Source organism: Camelus ferus, chromosome 12, assembly GCF_009834535.1.
Source record: "Camelus ferus isolate YT-003-E chromosome 12, BCGSAC_Cfer_1.0, whole genome shotgun sequence".
Taxonomy (NCBI): Eukaryota; Metazoa; Chordata; class Mammalia; order Artiodactyla; family Camelidae; genus Camelus; species Camelus ferus.
In genome coordinates this window covers 41,336,203-41,355,722 of record NC_045707.1, presented here as the reverse complement: position 1 = coordinate 41,355,722, position 19,520 = coordinate 41,336,203, and the positions used below count along the sequence as shown (strand labels likewise).

Genomic DNA, 19,520 nt, shown 5'->3' with positions numbered 1-19,520 from the left:
TTTATAAACCCTCTGTTAAGTCCTCTGACTTCCCACCTTTCCAGTTAACTTAGAAGTTACTCAGTAATGCAGCCTTATTCCTGGGTCAACAGTCGGTAACCCAAGGGATCATTTATGCAATTTCACGCTTCATTAGTTAGTGAGGTGCTAGCCTTCTTCACAGATAGGAGCTTTCTTTTCTTTTCTCTCCTTTTTTTTTTTCTTTTTTAAACTCCTTAGACAAGTCCATGGAATTCCTTGAGGTGCTGTAATGAATTATTGCACAGTAGTATTACTCAAGTGAGTTAAAGTTCTACATTTGTGTGGTTGAGCTAAGTTACACATTTACTTTTTTGTGTCTTTCAGCTCCTCCGGGGCATTGGCTGACATTGAAATATATGTATTGTGAGTTCTTGAGGATTGTTTGGGCTTGGGTTTGGGGGTTTTTGTTTTTGTTTTTTGGTACATTTAGCAATGAAGTAACTTGTAAATGTCCATAAACTCAATCGTATTGACTGTTCCTCTGGGAAGTAAAGTCTGCAGTTGCTCATTTTCAGGCTTTTTCTCCAGTTTATTCAACAATTACTGAGTGGACCAGGCACTGCAGTTACCAAAGAGACTAGAACATGCAGGTCGTCCTTGATGGGAGGGGGCTGATGGGAATAGGGGAAGGGAGATGGGGTCTGATTCGATGTCATGTTTGCCAAGGTTAGTTTCTTATTGCTCCAGGGGCTCATGGTACCATGCTTTTTCAAATTACCAGTAATAGTTTTATTTCATCTTTCCCCAAACGTGATACAGTTGACAGCGAAACTATTGCCAGTAGAATTGAAGTGGGACAGAGTTGCTTGTAGCTGTACCACCTTCTTGTGCTTGCCTGTCATTTCCTCTGTCTTTGTGGCTTGAATAGTGAGATAACTAGCCAGAAGTAAATGGTAGAAACATGATTCCTCAGACTTGCACAGCTAGTTAATGGTGTCCTTGTTCATGTTCTCTTGAATTTAAAACATACAGTTTCAGATTCAAATACTTCTGTTGATCAGATTATCAGGTTCTTAGGACAAGTCACTTCCGTATTGGTTTTCTTCATGATAGCTTGGCCATAAGACTTGATATTCATTATGTTAGAGCATTTGTGTGGTCTTCATATATTTTAGGGTGGTTTATAGATGTTAATGTCAATAATTAAGGTCATATGTAAAAAATAAGTTGTCACTTACATATCCAGACCTCACAGTATGTTAATCAAGTGGAAAAACAAGTAGGGAATGAATCTTTCCCCGTCTGTTTTATTTTTACAGCATTCTGTGCTTGGGACAAATCTCTGTGAGGCCTTTCTCTCTCTTTTGCCTGGCCTTAACCTCTTCATCCTTTAAGATCCAGGGGAAATTCTGCATCTTCCATATCAGATTTAGAGTAATTCTTCTGCTGTCAAATATCATTGGCATTTTATTTCTCTCATATATTGTAATAAATTTTCCTTCAGGAAGATTTTCAGCTGAGTCAGGACTATGGCTACCATGCCATTGGATCCATTGGTAGAGGCTCCATGTATTTTTTCACTCTGAATCTAAACAAATTTATTGCACAATCTATAATTTTATAACTCACAGGGAAGGAGATACCAGTGGAAATAGCAGTATCTGTTAATAAGAGAAATTTGCTGGTAATTCAGATATCCACCCACTCCAGCCTTAATGCTTCTAAAAAGACAAATCATTTTTATCCAAATTGTATTTTTCTTTGAGCTGTATACTCCCCTCCCCGCCAGGCCAGGGAAGGTATTTAGGCTTATTTATTTTTTGGAAGAGGTACTGGGGATTGAACCCAGGACCTCATGCATGCTAAGCATGTGCTTTATCATTTGAGCTATCCCCTCTCCTCTGAGCTGTATATTTTGAGATCTTCCCATGCCTTAATTCAGTCACTTCATTCTCTTTTACTGCACAGAGTATTCCACTATATAGAGAGACCATAAATTCTTTAGTCCCCTAGACTAATTTTAACAAGAATAATTGAAAACTCCTAATCTTAAAAAAGGTAAAAGTAATAATAACATAAACATGAAAACTAAAAGTGGCTTTCATTTGAAATAAAGATATAATTTTTTTTTCCTAATCCAAGGCATTGTGATAGCAAAAAAAAAAGGGTCTTTTAGAGTGTTCTGTTCATGGGAAGAAATCAGAATTTTATAATTGAGACAATTGCTTGAAGGAAAAAGTAAAACAATGTAGAATACCAAACAGCTGCTCCCAAACTAAGGACACTCAGGTGTGATTTTACTGGGCAATGGTCATAGAATGCATCTCACCATTTGATATTTTTAAGAATCTGCTCTCCCTTTTTGTGCAGTGAGAAAAGCAGTATGTCTTACTTGCTCAGCGGACGTTTCCATGTGAATCACTGCCAGAGTCAGTAGGCTTAATAGCAGGATTTCCGATTTGATTCTTAGCCATCTGAGCAAGAGTGCTTCCCCAAGGAGTCAGGGATTAAAATGATACTTTTTTTAATAGAAGATCTTTATTTTACAGATACAGCTAAGGTTTATTAACCCACTGAAAAATTTAAGACGTCTTGGAATCAAAATGGTAACTGACATCTTTTTGGATTGGGAGTCCTATCAGTTCAGAACAGAAGAAATTGATGCTGTGTTTCATGGTGCAGTTTGGCCCCAGGTAAACCTTGATTTCTCCATTCTGCCCGGACTCCTCCTGATTCTTCCTTTACTACTGCTCTGCTGGCACAGGCTCCACTCAGACACGAACACCTATGCTGGTCTTTTCTTTCACAGCAAGCCCTTCTTTGTTTCTAGAACTTTCAGAACACTTTTCTTTGCCTCCACTACCACCTAAAATTCAAGAGCTAGTTTCTGCAATACCATGACATTTATTCTCAAGGCAAATTTGAATGTGATTGTGTCTCTTAAGCAAATGTGACATAACTTCTGTAGCACCTCACATAATGTTCTTCTGGGCTTTGACAAGCATGAGGGAAAATACACGGGGCTTTTTTGTCACTTATTTCCTTGTTTGATTTCTCTGGTTGTCACCCACTTGGTGATGATAACTCGTGTAGTTATAGCTAAGACTATAAAAGAGACTTGATTTTAGGAAAGATTTTTTTTTACTGCTCAGTTTGTGCTTTAAATGTTCATCTCTGTCCCTCGGCTCTTTTGTCTTCTGGTGTGATTTCTCTTCTTACTCTGCTTTTTGGTGGTGGTGGTGGTTGTTTCTTACCCCCTGCAATTCTGTATTTGTTTTTATTCTGTGTTGCATTTTTGTTTTGTGTCCTAGATCAGCAGACTTGGATCTGAGAGTCAGTATTCTCCTACTCCTCTGCTGAAACTAATTAGTATCTGGAGCAGAAATGCAAGGTATAATGTTTTTCTTTTTTTCTCCAGACCAATTTAGAGAAAACTAGTCAAGGGAACTGATAATGTAATTTAGGCTCTTTCCATACAGTGAACTACTTTTAGTGTACTTAAAGAGATCAAGGTAGTTGTATCTCAAAATACATAGTTTAAAAAAAATACAAGTTGCTGAACCGTAGGAAGAGAGTGATCCAGGAAAAATGCTTTTATATGTGCATATACATGTGTGTAAATGTAAAATAAACTAGAAAATATATTGAAGGGTACATGAGAAACTGTCAGTGTCACCATAGCATGTGGAGGTTCAGTGGGCCAGAGTCGGGAAGAGAGACTCTTCATGATACATGTTTGGAGTGTCTGAATTATTTATAACAATAAAAAAGGGAAAAAAAAAATGGGTAAAATAACATTTTGCAATTTAGTATAAATTAAAGTTGTAGAGTATGTATTATATCAAAACGTATACATTTTTTGCTATTTTTACAGTTTTATTAAAACTTGAAAATTAGTTGTATTGGAATTGATATGTCCATTTTTCCAATGTGCAGTAATTGTGTTAGCAGTTTGATTTGACCTGGAAAAGGGAAAAGATGTGAAACACGCTAGTAGTTATGTCATCACCTAAATATTACCATTTTCTGCATGCTTGTTTAAAAATAAAAGCTGATTTGTAATTAGCATCTATGTCTTTTTCCTAATTCCCACTTAAAATAAAAAATTTCACAAGCTTTCTGGATTTTTCTAGATCATTGTTTCCTTTGTAAAACTCCACTTAAATATGCATACAGTACTCATGGTCACAAATTAGCATCCTTTTGAGGACAGTATGAGCCTTATCTACTGCTGGTTCAGAGATGCTGTGTTACAGACCAAATGCATATTCGCTAAAGAGTGTGGAAACTTTACCTATGTTGTTTATCTCAGTGATGGAAATAGATGTAAAATTTACCCTGATCTAATTTGAAGAATGAAAGATAGAATAAAAGAAAATGTCTTATTACTGATTGAATGATGTTAAAATCTTGGCATCAGTTTTTACAAAATTGGGATCATAGTGTAACTAGCCTTTGATTTTGTGTGTGTGTGTGTATATTATGTCATGAATTTCCCTGTGTCATTAAATAGTCTTCAAAAACAAACCGAGTATCTTAATGTTATCTTCCTCAGGAAAGCTTGTTTTATTTTTACTAATCAGAAGTATTCTTTTCATTTATTTCTCAATTTGAGAAAGCAATTTCGTATCTTGTTTTCTCACTGAACATTTATAAACAGCACTTCATAGGCATACTTGAGAAATGTTTTACAGTAGTGCCATTGTTATCCAAATAAGCCATGAAGAACTCTCATCCAAAGTCCTTCATCCTTTGTAACAGTGGCTCAGTTTTATATTAGTCGGGTCCTTACTCAAGTACAGATCCATGTCATTGGATGCCACTGCATTCTCTTCTGCAGTTTCTCCCTCATTGACAATGGAGATGATAATATGTAAAGTACCTTGCTTGGTGCCTGCCCATTACTATCCCCAGTATCTGTTGAACAAAGATGCGTGAATATAACCTCTTAGAACTTTTCTTTCGGTTTGTCAGGACAAGGTATGTTAAAGTGCTTGAGCTCTTTTTCCAGCAATGATGAATTGGCAAAGCCAAGCTATTGAGTTTGGCCTTTCTACGAATTACTTGGATTGCCTCTCTGGCTGTAAAACAATTGCCAGCTTGCCCATTGCTGGAAAGCCTTTGTGTTCTCTGCCCTTTTAGGATATCTGTTGTGTGAGTCTTTCACTACTGGTGATGAATTCATCCCCCTCCCTTGACAGATGATCCCAGTCTCTGAGTGTTGCGTATTCTAACACAGCAAATGTTTGTTTGGTCTGTACTCCTGATTCCCATATTGTAGTACTTTTTTTTTTTCACATTCCAGAAGTCTTGTAATTGAAAAATAGCATGTTTTCAATACATTTCTTTCAGAAGGGCTTAGACTGCGGTTCAGATATACCGTCCTACCACTTACTAGCTCAGTGGCTTTGGACAGTTCTGTTTCTTCATCTGTAAATTAGGGGATAATGATACTACCTCATAGAGGTGTTATGAGGATTAAGTAAGAAATATACATACACCTTACAATGTAAGGTGCCTAGAATTATTATATATCAAATTTTAGATTTTAAAGTAATTTCCCTTTTGAGTAATCTCATTAACATTCATATGCACACATAAGCACATTTATGTGTTCATTAAGCTCAGTGTGAACATTCACATGGAACGTGTATTTAGAAACATATTGAGAAAGAAGATGACTATTTCAGTGTTTTTTCTTGCAGATATTTCCCTTTCCTGGCTAAACAGAAACCTGGGCACCCGGAATGTGATATCCTGACCAATGTTTTTGCAATTCTCTCAGCAAAGAATCTCTCTGAGGCCACAGCTAATATTGTGATGGAGATAGCTGATGACCTTCTTAGCCTTCCAGATTTTGAACCCACAGACACAGTTTTGAGCTTGCCAGTAACTGGATGCGTATACACAGAGAGCACAGATGGTACGTAAGCCACCCAAAGCAAATGATTCTTACACTTCTGAGGTATGGCTTTTTCTCTCGGAATGGAAGAATCGATAGAATCTGACTCTTTTTAATAACCTAGGCCATTAAAAGAGTTTCTTTTCTCTAGGAATTAATACCAATTTGTATATATAAACTGAATTCTTTGGAGTGAGTAGAAATTCAGATCATTTACACTCCAGAGCTCAACTGTCTTCCAGGACATTATTAAATGATTTCTCATTGTCATGTCTCTGAATTCTTCCTAACGTATTATCCTAACAATTCTTTTAGTACTACCAAAAATGGTTTAAATAAAACGTTAAGGGGGTCTCATAAAATTTTAATTTAGCTAATAATATAGCTATTTTAACTAAGAAGAAAGTTACTTCATTTTTAGAGTTGAAATTTATTAAATTTTCATGGTCATTGGGTGCCTTCCTTTTATGTCATTAGGAAGATACTGTATAATTATCCTTTAAGAGTCCAGTTAATTAAAATCAGTACACTTATCACTATTTATTTCAGAGTCTATCACAATAGGAGGACGATTAATTCTACCTCATGTACCTGCAATTCTCCAGTATCTCAGCAAGACCACAATAAGTGCAGAAAAGGTGAAAAAGAAGAAGAACAGAGCACAAGTCAGTAAAGAACTCGGCATTCTTTCAAAGTAAGTGATATCTTTGTCCTTGAAAGATAACATTACCACCTGTGGTTTTAATTTTTTTTAAATCATATTTGATTTTTCATTTGTTTTAACAAGGTAAAAAGGTTTTCAGTATTTTAAATGCCCTCTGTTTTTAAGTTGATGTAGAATTCTCTTTCTCTGCTGGAATAAACCTTTTATGACATCTGCCTTCATTTAATTATGAAACAGACTTCAAAACTCTAAGATATCTCTAATAAGGCTAAATTAATGCTTGTTTAGCCTTTGCATATTTTGTTAAAATTAAATTAAATTAAAATTTTGAGTTAGGTGAGATCATGGTTTTGATTTTTTTAGTATAATTGATAAAAATAATTAATTTAAAAGAGCATTTTGTTTTGTTTGTTTTTTAAGAGTTAAGAAGATCTTGGGTCAGGAGGGTATAGCTCAGTGGTAGTATGAGCTTAGCACTTACAAGGTCCTGGTTTCAATCCCCAGTACCTCTGTATGTCTGTATGAATATATGTATAAATCAGCCAACCAATCAAGCAATAAATATAGTTACCAAAAAAAGTTAAAATCTAATTACCCAAAAAGAAAATATTTTTTAAAAAAAGATCTTGCAAGGGTTTTTAAAGATTGTCTTTGGCAGTAGACCTGGTAGTATATAATTGTGATTTCTATAAAGTATGAGGTTGGTAAACATGAATGCAAAAAAATGATTCTATCTTAAACTCTAAATTGTTGCAGGACTTAGTTGTTGAAAGTTTATTTTTTTATGTTATTTTCAACAACCACAAAATATGCTATATTAGAATCTTCCAGGAACTTAAAAAAATGTTTTATTTATACTAGTGGTTTTCTAAGTTACACAGAATGGGCAAGCACACTAAATGCACTCGTTAAGTTTTATCATAGGCTGTGTGGTAGTGAGAAGATGATAAGTGATTAGGCACCAGAAGGACGGCTTTGAAAGACTGCTCTACCACTTCCTAGCTGTGTGACATCAACTTCTCTGAGCCTCAGTTTTCTCTGGGCAAAATGGGGGTAATAATCCCTACGTTGTAGGGCTGTTGTGGGAGTTAAATTGCAATACTGTGGATAAAGCCTTAGCTAAGTCTTGGCACATAAAAACATTATTTCCTTGCAAAATAAGCAATTATAGCATTGTAGTTTACTATAACTCACCTACACAATCAGATGTTACAGAAATAATAGACTAGTAACCAAGAACCTGAAGTTGGAGAGAATAAGAGTGGGCGCTGCTGAATAAGTGAGTTAGACTTTTTACACACGCACACGTACGTAAATGCCACCTGGGTCTTTCAGCACTGATGTTTTTCTACAGGAAGTGGAACTTAGAGAAATGCTCTTAACTTGTGTATCTTCCATTCGTATCTCCTTTTTTTCCTTCTCTAGGATCAGCAAGTTTATGAAAGACAAAGAACAAAGTTCTCTGCTCATCACGCTCCTCCTTCCTTTCCTCCATCGTGGTAATATTGCTCAGGTATGAATTCGCAGGACATTTATTTGCTTTAAAGTGGCACTTTATTTTTAGGTTTATTTGTGAACAATAATTTTATTGGTTAGATTCTGTGATATATTTGTCCCAGAGTATTTGTGAAATGACTTTAGACAGAAATATAAAATTGAAAACAGAGAGGGGAGGTAATAGCTCAAGTGGTGGAGGGCATGCTTAGCATATCCAAGGTCCTGGGTTCAATCCCCAGTACCTACTCCAAAAATAAATAAATAAGTAAACCTAATTACCTACCTCCCAAAAAATAAAATGAAAGAAAGGAAGGAAGGGAGGGAGGGAGGAAGGAAGGAAGGAAGGAAGGAAGGAAGGAAGGAAGGAAGGAAGGAAGGAAGGAAGGAAGGGTGGGTGGGTGGGTGGGTGGAAGAAACCAGCGGGGGAAAATTGGGACAGAATTAGGAGTGGGGGCAGAGAAGAAGGTGGAGTCATCATCTACCATTATATTAATAGTGTTACCCTTCATTTTCCTTTCTAATCCATTTCAGGATTTTTTTTTTCTCTCTGACTTTGATGGGTAACAAATCTGGAACTCAGGATATTCATTGATCTTAAATACGGATCACAGTGGCAAAACTGAATGAAAAGTCAGACTATTTTAATATTCAGACATAGCTAAGAGTTCCTGATAAGATTTTTAAACCCTAGTTCAGTTTTAATTAAAAGAGTCTTCCTGAGGCTCAAACTTGTTTATAAGTCCTTAGTAGTTATACTGAATAACTCTTACCACCTAGTAATTCAGTTTAGAAGACCACAGATTTGTGAACAACCAGAAGTGTATATTTTTCCTCAGCAAGTTCATTTTTCTTGGCTCTTTTTTGACTAGAAAATAGAAGAAATTATGTTTCAAAACCATGCATGTTTTCTATTAGAATTAAAGGAAGAAACTAATGGACACTGTTGTGGGCTTTTTGTTAAGTTAAAATGCTAAGAACTTTTAAAGGACTATGAAATAATTTTTCTAATTATTACTACTTTTATCTCTTACTCATATTTATTTGTTTTCTGTAATATATTAAAGCCAAGTTGACCAGCTTTATAAATTACTGAAATGTGATTTCTTTCAATATTTCTTCCTAAGGACACAGAGGTTGATATCCTGGTGACAGTACAAAACCTGTTAAAACACTGTCTGGAGCCCACAAGCTTCCTCAAGCCTCTAGCAAAACTCTTCTCAGTTATTAAGAACAAGTTGTCAAGACAATTGCTTTGTACAGTTTTCCAGGTCTGTAATAATTCATTTTTATCCTAAATCACCCCTTTTTAAAAAGATCACTATGACATGGAACATATATTAGCAGCTTTCTTGGTCCTGATACGATGTTTCCATATAAACTTGAGTGGGGACAGGGAGTCAAAGGGAGAAGGACAGAAAAGTTAAGGTTTTATTCACTAATATATTGTTTTCATTACCTTTAGACTCTTTCTGATTTTGAGAGTGGATTAAAATATATTACTGATGTTGTCAAGGTAAGAAAAAAAAATCTTAGTTCTCTTTTGCTTCAAAGGTATTATTACTCTTTAAAATTTATGTACCTTTATTTACGTGGTTTCAATGGCATTTCTCATAGCTTAACGCCTTTGATCAGAGACATCTTGATGATATCAACTTTGACGTTCGCTTCTCAGCGTTCCAGGTCATCACCTCTTATATTAAAGAGATGCAAACCATGGATGTTAACTACCTAATTCCAGTCATGCATAACTGTTTCTATAACATGGAGGTAGGTTTTTACAGGAAAAATTTATGAATTCTTTTTTATTTTGATAATACAATAGCACAACCTAATTTCTTAATCTGTTTTTTGAGGATGATGGGATTTTTTAGTCTAAAATTTCTTTCAGTTTTAGAATATTTTGTTTGGCAAATACCATATTGTTATTCTCATGTTTTGAAAGGCAAATATTTTGAGTAAAATAAGACATATGGAAGCACTTTGCAAAGTCAAAAAGCTATGTATTAGAATAGGGAAATCCATAAAGACAGAAAGTAAATTAGTGGTGACCAGAGGCTGCAGGGGCGGGAGGAAAAGGGAGTGACTTCCAATGGGTACGAGGTTTCATTGGGGGGGGGGCTGATGGAAATGTTCTGAAATTAAATAGTGGCTTTGGTTTTAAAACCTTCTGAATATACTGAAAACCATTGAATTGTACACTTTAGAAGAGTGAATTTTATAATGTGTCAGCTAAATATCAAGTATTTAAAGTTATGCAGCTATATTTGACAGTTTGCCCTCTTTTATTGATATAGTAGAAATAAGTGGGATTTGGAACTACATATGTTAAGTACCATGTTGCTAAAATGAATTAAAACTAAAAAATGTGGAAAATGAAACCCTTGATTAGTAGTTAACCATGTAGTGGCATCAGTAATCTCTTTGTGGCATTTTATAGTTACTCATCTGATATTAAGGATTAAGTAAAATAAGGGAAAGTATTCTCCCTATTTGGGGCTCCTTCTTCATATATCTTAACAGATTTCAACATGAGGAATTCTACAGCACTGCCTGGTTGGCTGAGTTGAGAATACTTTCTCTCTACCCATAACCTACATTCTTCAAACCAGGAACTCTGAAGCAGCTAACCAGTATTACACCAGCCAACTCTGTCATTCTAAGTGACCACCTGATTTTGAATTTTGAAAACTAGCTTTAGTGAACCTTTTATTCTGTTTGCTTTGAGAAATAAAGCTAATCAAAGAGTACATTTTGTAGTATTTTCTGGAATAATGACATTTCTCAGCATGATTTTTCAAAATCATTTACTATATTCCTCACAACCCTATGCTTAGTTCTTCCTTAGATATGAAGTACTCTTGGGACATTTCTTAGTAGAGAATTTTACACAGAACAGGGACTAAATATTATAAACTCTTTCATTAGGAAATAACATTCCATATTATAGTTATTGCACAGAATAATTTGGGTTTTTCCCTGTGTCCAGTTAGGAGACATGTCTTTAAGTGATAATGCAAGCATGTGCTTGATGACTGTCATCAAAAAGCTTGCTGCCTTGGATGTCACAGAGAAAGAATATAGAGAAGTCATTCATCGTTCACTCCTGGAGAAACTGAGGAAGGGGTTGAAGAGCCAGACAGAGGTATTGGGGTTTGCAGTTATAATCTTATCTTTTAAGTACTGCTGTCTGTGGGTTTGGGTTTGGGTTTTATTTTTCCCTACTTCTGCTGTTGTTTTGTAGAAAAGCAGTCAGGCTTAGTACACTTAATTAAAATACTAGATTGTATAAATATTCACCAAACTTTTAATGGAGAAGTGGGACTGGAAAGGAGAGCGATCACTTCTGACTTTATATAGTTTTTTGCATTGGGAATGCTTTGCTTTTTTAAAAAATTCTAATGACTTTTTTGGTGTTTCTTTGTATTATCTAAGAAGCAAATTCTTTTTAAAATAAAAAAGTTTTTTTTCTCAACTTGGTATTTGCAGAGTGTTCAACAGGATTATACCACACTGCTTTCCTGTTTAATTCAAACCTTTCCAAATCAACCAGAATTTAAAGACTTGGTGCAGCTTACCGATCGCCATGATCCAGAAACAGACTTCTTTGAGAATATGAAGCACATTCAGGTAGAAGGCAGTTCTGCTTTTTCCCCCCGTCTATAAAACAAGTGTTTCAAATAGTTCTGTCTCATTTTAAAAGATCTATTTTCATTTTCCAAAAAGTTTTGAGCTTCTCATTCCTTGGACTTCCTGATCATCAAATTTGCATAGAAGGTTGCATAGAAGGAGATTGTTCCCTGGGGTCTGATTTCCTTGGTACTATTGCAAACCACAGTAATAGTGTCACCTTTCCCTGACATTTCCTCAGAAGTTTAAATACTCTCCATTGGCAAAGAAATGTCATGAATTATGTCTCTGGAACAAATTAAGGCACAGGTGTTTGCTTATGTAACACATGGACTATATTTCACTCCTTTAATCTTTTCATGGAAAAGGAACATGAGACTGAAATGGAGCTGGTTGTAGGTGAGATTATTCATTAACTAATTTATATTTTATCAAACACAGATCCACAGAAGAGCAAGAGCCTTGAAGAAACTGGCAAAACAACTAACGGAAGGCAAAATTGTGCTGTCTTCTAAATCTCTTCAGAATTACATCATGCCTTATGCCATGACTCCAGTTTTTGATGAGAAAATGCTCAAGGTAGGGCATTAGATCTAGAAACCAGTAAACCTCTCCCCAAACCATGACACACTTTTCCCAAATGTATATGGCATTGGTGGCATCCATACTGATGTTGTCACCATCATTACAGGCTTAAGAATAGTTCTAAAGCCCTTAATTGTGCCTGGCACATAGTAAATGCTCTAAAAATGGTGGCTATTATTTTTATTTTCACTATTATTAGCTCACAAAGGCCAACCACAAAATATTTCCCCTCTTAGGAATGATCACATTACTAAGCATACGTTTATTTTTGTATCGTAGGACTTAATTCTGATTAACTCCACTAATCAGCAGACTCATTGTTTTCCCAAATGGCTCATAAGAAATGAAATGAAATGAAAACAGCTGCCTTTTCCTTTAGCACTATGCCAGATAGAGATACTGTTCTAAGTAGTTTAATGTGTAATCTGACTTCCTCACCACAACTCAACCCTGTGGGGTAGGGACTGTTACCACTATTTTATAGGAGTATAAACTGAGAATGAGTGAGATTATGTAACTTTCTCAAAGACACAGAGTCAGAACCAGAATTTGAATTTAGGACTGTCTTCAACTTTTTTGTCCTAAGTTTTACCTATACGTTAGTTTTAAACCACATAAGATACTGTTGTTTTTGCTTCATTCAATTACCTGTTAAAGAGATCTTTTAAAATAAGGAAAAGATCTTTTCTATTTGCTTACATATTTGTAATTTCCAGTGCTCTTCATTCCTTATATATATCCAGATACTCATCCTGTATCATTTTATTGCTAGAGGGAAAACTTCCTTTAAATTTTTTGTAGTACAGGTCTACCAGTAATGAATTCTCTCAGGTTTTATTTGTCTTTTCTTATCTTTGTTTTTGAAAGATAGTGTTTCTAGATTTGGAATTCTGGTTTGACAGCTTTTGTTTTTTCCCCCCTAGTACTTTAAAGATACTGCTCTACTGACTTCTGAGGTGGGGGGGGTTGGTTCCAAAAGAAGCCATTCTTTGTTCCTCTGAGTAGAATGTATTTTTTCCCCCTAGCTTGCTTTAAAATTTTCTCTTTATCACTAGTTTTAAGCCATTTGTATGTGATTAGTGTAGTTTCCTTCATGTGCTTAAGGGGTTTGTTGAGCTTCCTGAATCTGTAGCTTTGTATTGTTCATCAAACTTGGAAGTTTTTGGCCATGACTTCTTCAAAGATATTTTGGTTCCCCTTCTAGCCTTTGGAGATTCCATTATATGTTAGGCCACTCCAAATTGTGCCATAACTCATGAATTCTTCTTTTTTCTTAATAATTTTTCCCCCCTTTTCTGGGTTCCATTTTGTTTCATTTTTCTATCCCTGTGTCTTCAAGTTCACTAATGTTTTCTTCTGTAGTGTCTAATCTGGTGTTAAACCCATCCAGTGTGTCTTTCGTCTCAGAATTGTCTTTCCCACCTCTAAAAGTTCAATTTGGGCCTTTTTTTAAATCTCACATGTCTCTCCTTAACATGCTCATGCTTTCCTCTGGCTTCTTGACCATATGGAATCAAATTATATTGATTGTTTTAATGTCTGTGTCTACTAAGTCTATATCATCTGTGTCATTTCTGTGTCTGTTTCTATTGGTTAATTTTTATTCTCATTAGTGTTATTTTTCTGCTTCTTTGTATGCCCGGTCATTATTTTTCAGATGCCAGGTACTGTGAATTTGACTTTGCTGGGGCTAGGTCTTTTTGTATTTCCCTAAGTATTCCTGAGAATACTTTTCAGATGCAGTTAGGCTATTTCTGAGTAGTCTGGTCCCTTTGAGGCTCACTTCTAAGCTTTGTTAGGCAGGAGCAGCCTTTGGTCTAGAGCTAATTTGACCCTGCTGATGAGGCTCTATGTTTCTGAGTACCTGAATACCTAATGCTCCATGTGTCATGGGGTTTTTCATTCTGGCTGATAGGAACATGAACTATTCTCATCCCTATGAGCTCTTTGATGATTGCTTCATCTTTCCATTTTTGGTGATTCTCTCCCTGTCACTTTCTTACTCACTCACTTACTCTTACTCTCTGCTGAAGACTTACAGGCTCTTTCTCTGGGCAGCTTTTCTTTCTGTGTAGCTCTCTACTGTCTGATACTCTGTCCTGTGGACTCTGGCTACCACAGCCTCACCTCTGCCTGCTTAACTCAGGGAGACACAGGGCCCTTTTTTGGGTTTCTTCTCCTGTGCTATGACCTGACAGTTAACCTCACACAGTGAATTGGGGTAATTATAAGGCTCATTTCATTTGTTTCCTTTATCTCAGGAATCACTGTCCTATACTGTTTGATGTCCAAAGTCTGAAAACTATTTCATATTTTTTTGTCTCCTTTTCTAGTTTAAGATTATAAAGGTAAATCCAGTTCCTGTTCTTCATCATGGTCTGAAAGAGGTATCTCCAAGGCAGTGTACTTTTGAATGCTGAGCAGTGCAATCTAACTTGGCACATTTATCAACTTTTACACATTGAATTTACATCATTCACAGTCTGTAGCTTGAGCACATCAGGGAGGTCTGAGTAGAACAGAATCAAAACTGTGGTAATATCTTTTAATAAAAGGAAGATGTTATTTCTATGATTGACAGCATCTTTTTTTCAAGCCGGGGGTAAAAAAATGGGATATAGTTTGGGTATTCTTGCCTTTCTGTAATTGCTCATCACCTAGTGTCTGTTTTTTAATGTACCAAGTTAGGTATGTATCTTATTGCAAGTATTTATTCTGTATTGATGCTCTTGATTTGTTTTACAGCATGAAAATATAACCATTGCTGCCACAGAGGTTATTGGAGCTATTTGCAAGCATCTCTCTTGGTCAGCGTATATATATTACTTGAAGCATTTCATTCACGTCTTACAGACAGGACAGATTAATCAAAAGTTAGGTGTCAGGTATGGTCAAGCTTCTTATTTCTGTTTGGCTTTTAAAATGTAAATTTTTTATTATTTTCTGAAATAGACTTTCCATAATCTCAATTTCTTTTTATGTTGTGTTAATGACATGATACTAAGACTTGTTAAAGTCAACAATACCTAAAACTAGTAAAAAATAATTTTAATGTTTATAAGTCTTTACATTTTCCCTTCTTTTAATAGTCAAATGATATTATTCATCAAATGAACGTTTCTGTGAAATTTTTTTTAACAGTTTGCTAGTGATAGTGTTAGAAGCATTCCACTTTGACCACAAAACTCTTGAAGAACAAATGAGAAAAATTCAGAATGAAGAAAGTAAGTGTTTAATACTTTGTTAAACCAGATTTCCTTCCTATTCCCAGATAATTTATGATCATGAATTAAAGATGGTGAAATTCAGCTTACTCCTTTTTCCTACTCTTGTCGCAGTAACCAGTGAATGAGTCAGGAGGAAGTTAAAATGAATGATTGGAGTATTTTTGTAAAAACTTATTTAGCAATAGAGAAGGCCAGTCTAAATTGTATGAGTGAAAAAAATCTAAGCTGTAGATTATTTACATAGAAATCCAATTATATCACCTTAATGAATGGAAAAAACATTAGGTAATGAATGCAAAGAAAGTATAAGAATTTAAAATTAGAGCAACAATTAATGAAATATAAAGTAGATACAATAGAAAAGATTATCAAAGCTAAAAATTGATCTTTGAAAATATTATAAGTTGGCAAACCTCTGACAAGACTGACCAATGACAATGGAAGGCATAAGTAATATTAAGAATTTTAAAAGATCACAGTTAAATGAAAAAGGTTAAGTAGTATTATGATCTTTGCATTTGTAAATTTGAAATGTATAAATTTGGGTGAAATGTACAAATTCTAAGAAAAATAAAATACAAAAGCTGACTTCAGAAGAATGAAAGATCTGAATAGATCTCTAAAATTAAAGTAATTGAATCTGTAATTAAAAATCCTCTGTTGAAAACGTCAGGTCTAGACTGTTTTATAGACAAATACAAACACTCAAGAAACAGATAATTTCAACCAATTGAAAAATAAGAAGCCCCCACTAACTCATGAAATTGGTATGATTGGTTAATGGAACTTTAACACATTATCATAAAAAAAATGTGGTCATCTATATAGACACAGGGGAAACATTTGAATAAATTCAATATCTGTTTATGATGAAAGCAGTTATTAAACAAGGAATAAATAGAAGTTTCCTTAACCCATTAAAAGATGCCTTTTAAAATCTAAGGAAACACCATATTCAATGGTAAAAGATTAAAAGCTTTTGCTTTAAAACCAGAATGAGGTGAGGGTACCTATTACTACTGCTTATATTTGAACATCAGAGTAAAGGTTCCAGCCAGCACAGAAACATAACAAAAAGAATGAACACTTAAATAGGCCAAGGTATTTATCCCAATTGTTTTGGTTAAAGACATTGAAATATCCTGGCCCTCAGTTTGCACCACTCCACCATTCCTTCCTACTCAGAATTTTCTAATTCTTTGATTCACTGTAAAGTCACACTAGAACCACAAAAACGAATAGCAAAGACTGGTTTGAATTTGTAGGAACTGTTTGTGTTTTAAATAATTAATGTACTAATGCCCCTTAGTTTATCTTCAGTCAGTTGAATCTGCATTTTGAAACTTCACATAAACAGAAACTTTAAAAAATTAAAATACTTAATTTGCTTAACTGTCTTTTTCTTCTTAGATATGAATGAAGTTTAAAAGAGTTACTGAGCACCTACTGTGAACTGGGCTTTTATAGACATTATCTCATTTGTCTTCAAAAGAACCTTATAAGAACCTTAGGTGTTAGTTAGCCCATATTTTTGATATGAGAAATGGAGGTTCAGATGTAAAGTAACTTTCCCAAAGTTACACAGCCAGTAAAGAAAGAAAGGCTAGTAGCTACCATTTTTTTTGAAAGTGAGTGAAGTGGCTGATTTAGGCACATTATATAGTTCATCACATTTAATTCTCACAGTAGCCTTGTAGGGTTAAGTGCCAACTCTAGTTTACTGGTGAAGACTCAAACTCCCACAGAGGTTAAGTTAATTGGCTAGAGTCACATGGCTTGTTAGCAGAGTCAAATCTGAATTTGCCCCCACAATACTGTACTGCCTAATTTTTAATGAGCTGAATCCTATAATCAGGGACATTTCTGCATGAGAACTGTTGGCTGCCATTATGCTCTTCATGCTCATGAATGTGGGTTTCTGCTTTTGGAAACCTCCAACCACAGTATTTTGGAAGGTTTCTTTTGGTTAAGGGCCCTCCTTCTCCCCAGCCTCCCAATGTGTGCCCTGTACTTGCTGTTCTACACCCTTTTATAATTGTCACTTCACTTGTCTCTGTTCCTCATTAGATGCTAAGCTGCAAGAAAGTAAAGAACTGTAACACTTTAAAAAAAAAAATTTCACATTTTTATTTATTTGGTGGGGGATGGTAATTAGGTTTTTATTTATTTTTAATGGACTTACTGGGCATTGAACCCAGGACCCTGTGCGTGCTAGGCGCACACTCTATATATACCCTCTCCCTCATAACACTCTCTTCTATTGATGTTTCTTCAGCCCTTATCTGATCTGCCTATAGTTGGTGATTAGATATTTTTATTGGATGTTGGTAGAAAAGACTACTTAACACAACCTTGTGGTTTCCTTATTTGATTTAAAGTGACTTTTGTCCTTTACTAAATATAGACACGGTAGAAGTGACTGAGTTGCCCGAGCACGATGCCATGGAATTAGAGCATACAGATGAGGACGAGAAGGAAGATGAAGGTGGATGTGAGACTTTGTCGTACAACAAGGAAGAACTGGAAAACCCTGACCCGGCTGAAGGGACTTCAGCCAAGGAATCCGAGTGTATCACGAAGTCCGTCTCTTTCCTTCCTCGGAATAAGGAAGAATTGGAGAGAACAATTAAAAATATTCAAGGAACCATAACTGGGGACATCCTACCCAGGCTCCATAAATGCCTGGCCTCTACGGTAATCATTCTGTTTGGGGCGTAACAGGTCTGTGTGAACTCAGGTGTCTGTGGGGTCCAGTCAGACTGAGGCTCCTAACTATATGGGTTGGCATCAGCTTTTGGATTTTCTTTTATGTCTACATCTCAGAGTTTAGCTCCCTTCTCTTAACCTCATTATCTTTGGGTTCATCTCCTGCAGCTAAGGTAGTCATGTTCCTCCTTCATTATTAGGATTTTGATATGGTAGATTTATACTTTTTCTATCTCCAAAGTAGATATTAAAAATCACTCCCATTTCCAAAAAAGGTTATTAAAAATTAGAGTATGTTTCCCTTTAGGCTTCTTGGCCACTTCTCTACTGTTCATAAATCCATCTTTCCCTTAGTTAGTAGGGGTAACATTTAGGAATGTGTTCTCATGAAGCCAGAGCCTTTCTTTCTCAGTATAAAACATGGGCTGGCAAACTGTGGCCCCTGGGCTGAATCTAGCTTGCAGCTTATTTTTGTAAATCAAGTTTTGTTGGAACACAGTTACTCCCATTCATTTATCTATTATCTAATTCTCCTTTTGCATTACAACAGCAAATTGCGCAGCTTCAACAGAGGCCATGAAGCCAGAAATTCTTACTATCTTGCCCTTTACGGAAAAAGTTTGCCAATCCCTGGTGTAAAATACTGACTTCCTCATTTTATATATTTGTAAATAACCTTTATTTGAGGCACTGTATTTTTCCTGTACCAACAATGTCACTTAAACACTTCAAAGTCCCAATTAACACAAATTTTATGTGAGTTTAAATATTTCACAGCAATCTTAACCCCCCATCAGTGAATACTTGGCTTTATTAATTGATTGATTGGTTGCTCCTTTGAAAAGAATATTCTGTTTCCTATTATTTTTTATAATTTTCAGAGGGTTATCAAATTGCATAATTGAGTTTGTTTTTTAAGACACTAAACTTAGGAATGAATATAAGATACATCAAAAGAACTTATCTTTCAACTACAAGATTGTAGTGTTGGTAGGTCCCTAATCTGTTTATCTTTGTTTTAGTTTAACCTGAATTTTTCTTACAGACTAAAAGGGAAGAAGAGCACAAGCTCATAAAATCAAAGGTTGTGAATGATGAGGAAGTGGTTCGAGTTCCTTTAGCTTTTGCCATGGTTAAACTAATGCAGTCCCTTCCACAAGAAGTCATGGAAACCAATCTGCCAAGGTAGGTTGTGTGACAAATTAGAAAAGTTCAGAAATTCAAAAATCGGTTCTTTCTTCCTGACTTTCGAATCTTTTTTGTCAGGAAGAGAGGTACTGTCCCAGTTTGCTGTGATTTAGAATCCTAATTTGGATAATTTGGATTATAAGTAATTAAGAGACAAAAAGAT

The 19,520-nt window shown here is 35.3% G+C and overlaps 1 protein-coding gene across 2 annotated transcripts in view; it reads left to right on the top strand.

Annotated features, from left to right (window-relative positions):
* Window positions 1–19,520, top strand: part of UTP20 (UTP20 small subunit processome component) — an 85,969-nt gene that overhangs the window by 44,030 nt on the left and 22,419 nt on the right. For both annotated transcript variants that reach the window (XM_032493532.1, XM_014560384.2), the window contains 15 exons: window positions 2,511–2,654; window positions 3,273–3,352; window positions 5,667–5,884; window positions 6,413–6,557; window positions 7,953–8,040; window positions 9,149–9,292; window positions 9,487–9,537; window positions 9,639–9,791; window positions 11,011–11,166; window positions 11,511–11,651; window positions 12,093–12,230; window positions 14,982–15,121; window positions 15,378–15,460; window positions 17,868–18,157; window positions 19,215–19,354. In XM_032493532.1, coding sequence (XP_032349423.1) covers window positions 2,511–2,654; window positions 3,273–3,352; window positions 5,667–5,884; window positions 6,413–6,557; window positions 7,953–8,040; window positions 9,149–9,292; window positions 9,487–9,537; window positions 9,639–9,791; window positions 11,011–11,166; window positions 11,511–11,651; window positions 12,093–12,230; window positions 14,982–15,121; window positions 15,378–15,460; window positions 17,868–18,157; window positions 19,215–19,354 — 2,111 coding nt within the window. The remainder of the gene's footprint in view (window positions 1–2,510; window positions 2,655–3,272; window positions 3,353–5,666; window positions 5,885–6,412; window positions 6,558–7,952; window positions 8,041–9,148; window positions 9,293–9,486; window positions 9,538–9,638; window positions 9,792–11,010; window positions 11,167–11,510; window positions 11,652–12,092; window positions 12,231–14,981; window positions 15,122–15,377; window positions 15,461–17,867; window positions 18,158–19,214; window positions 19,355–19,520) is intronic.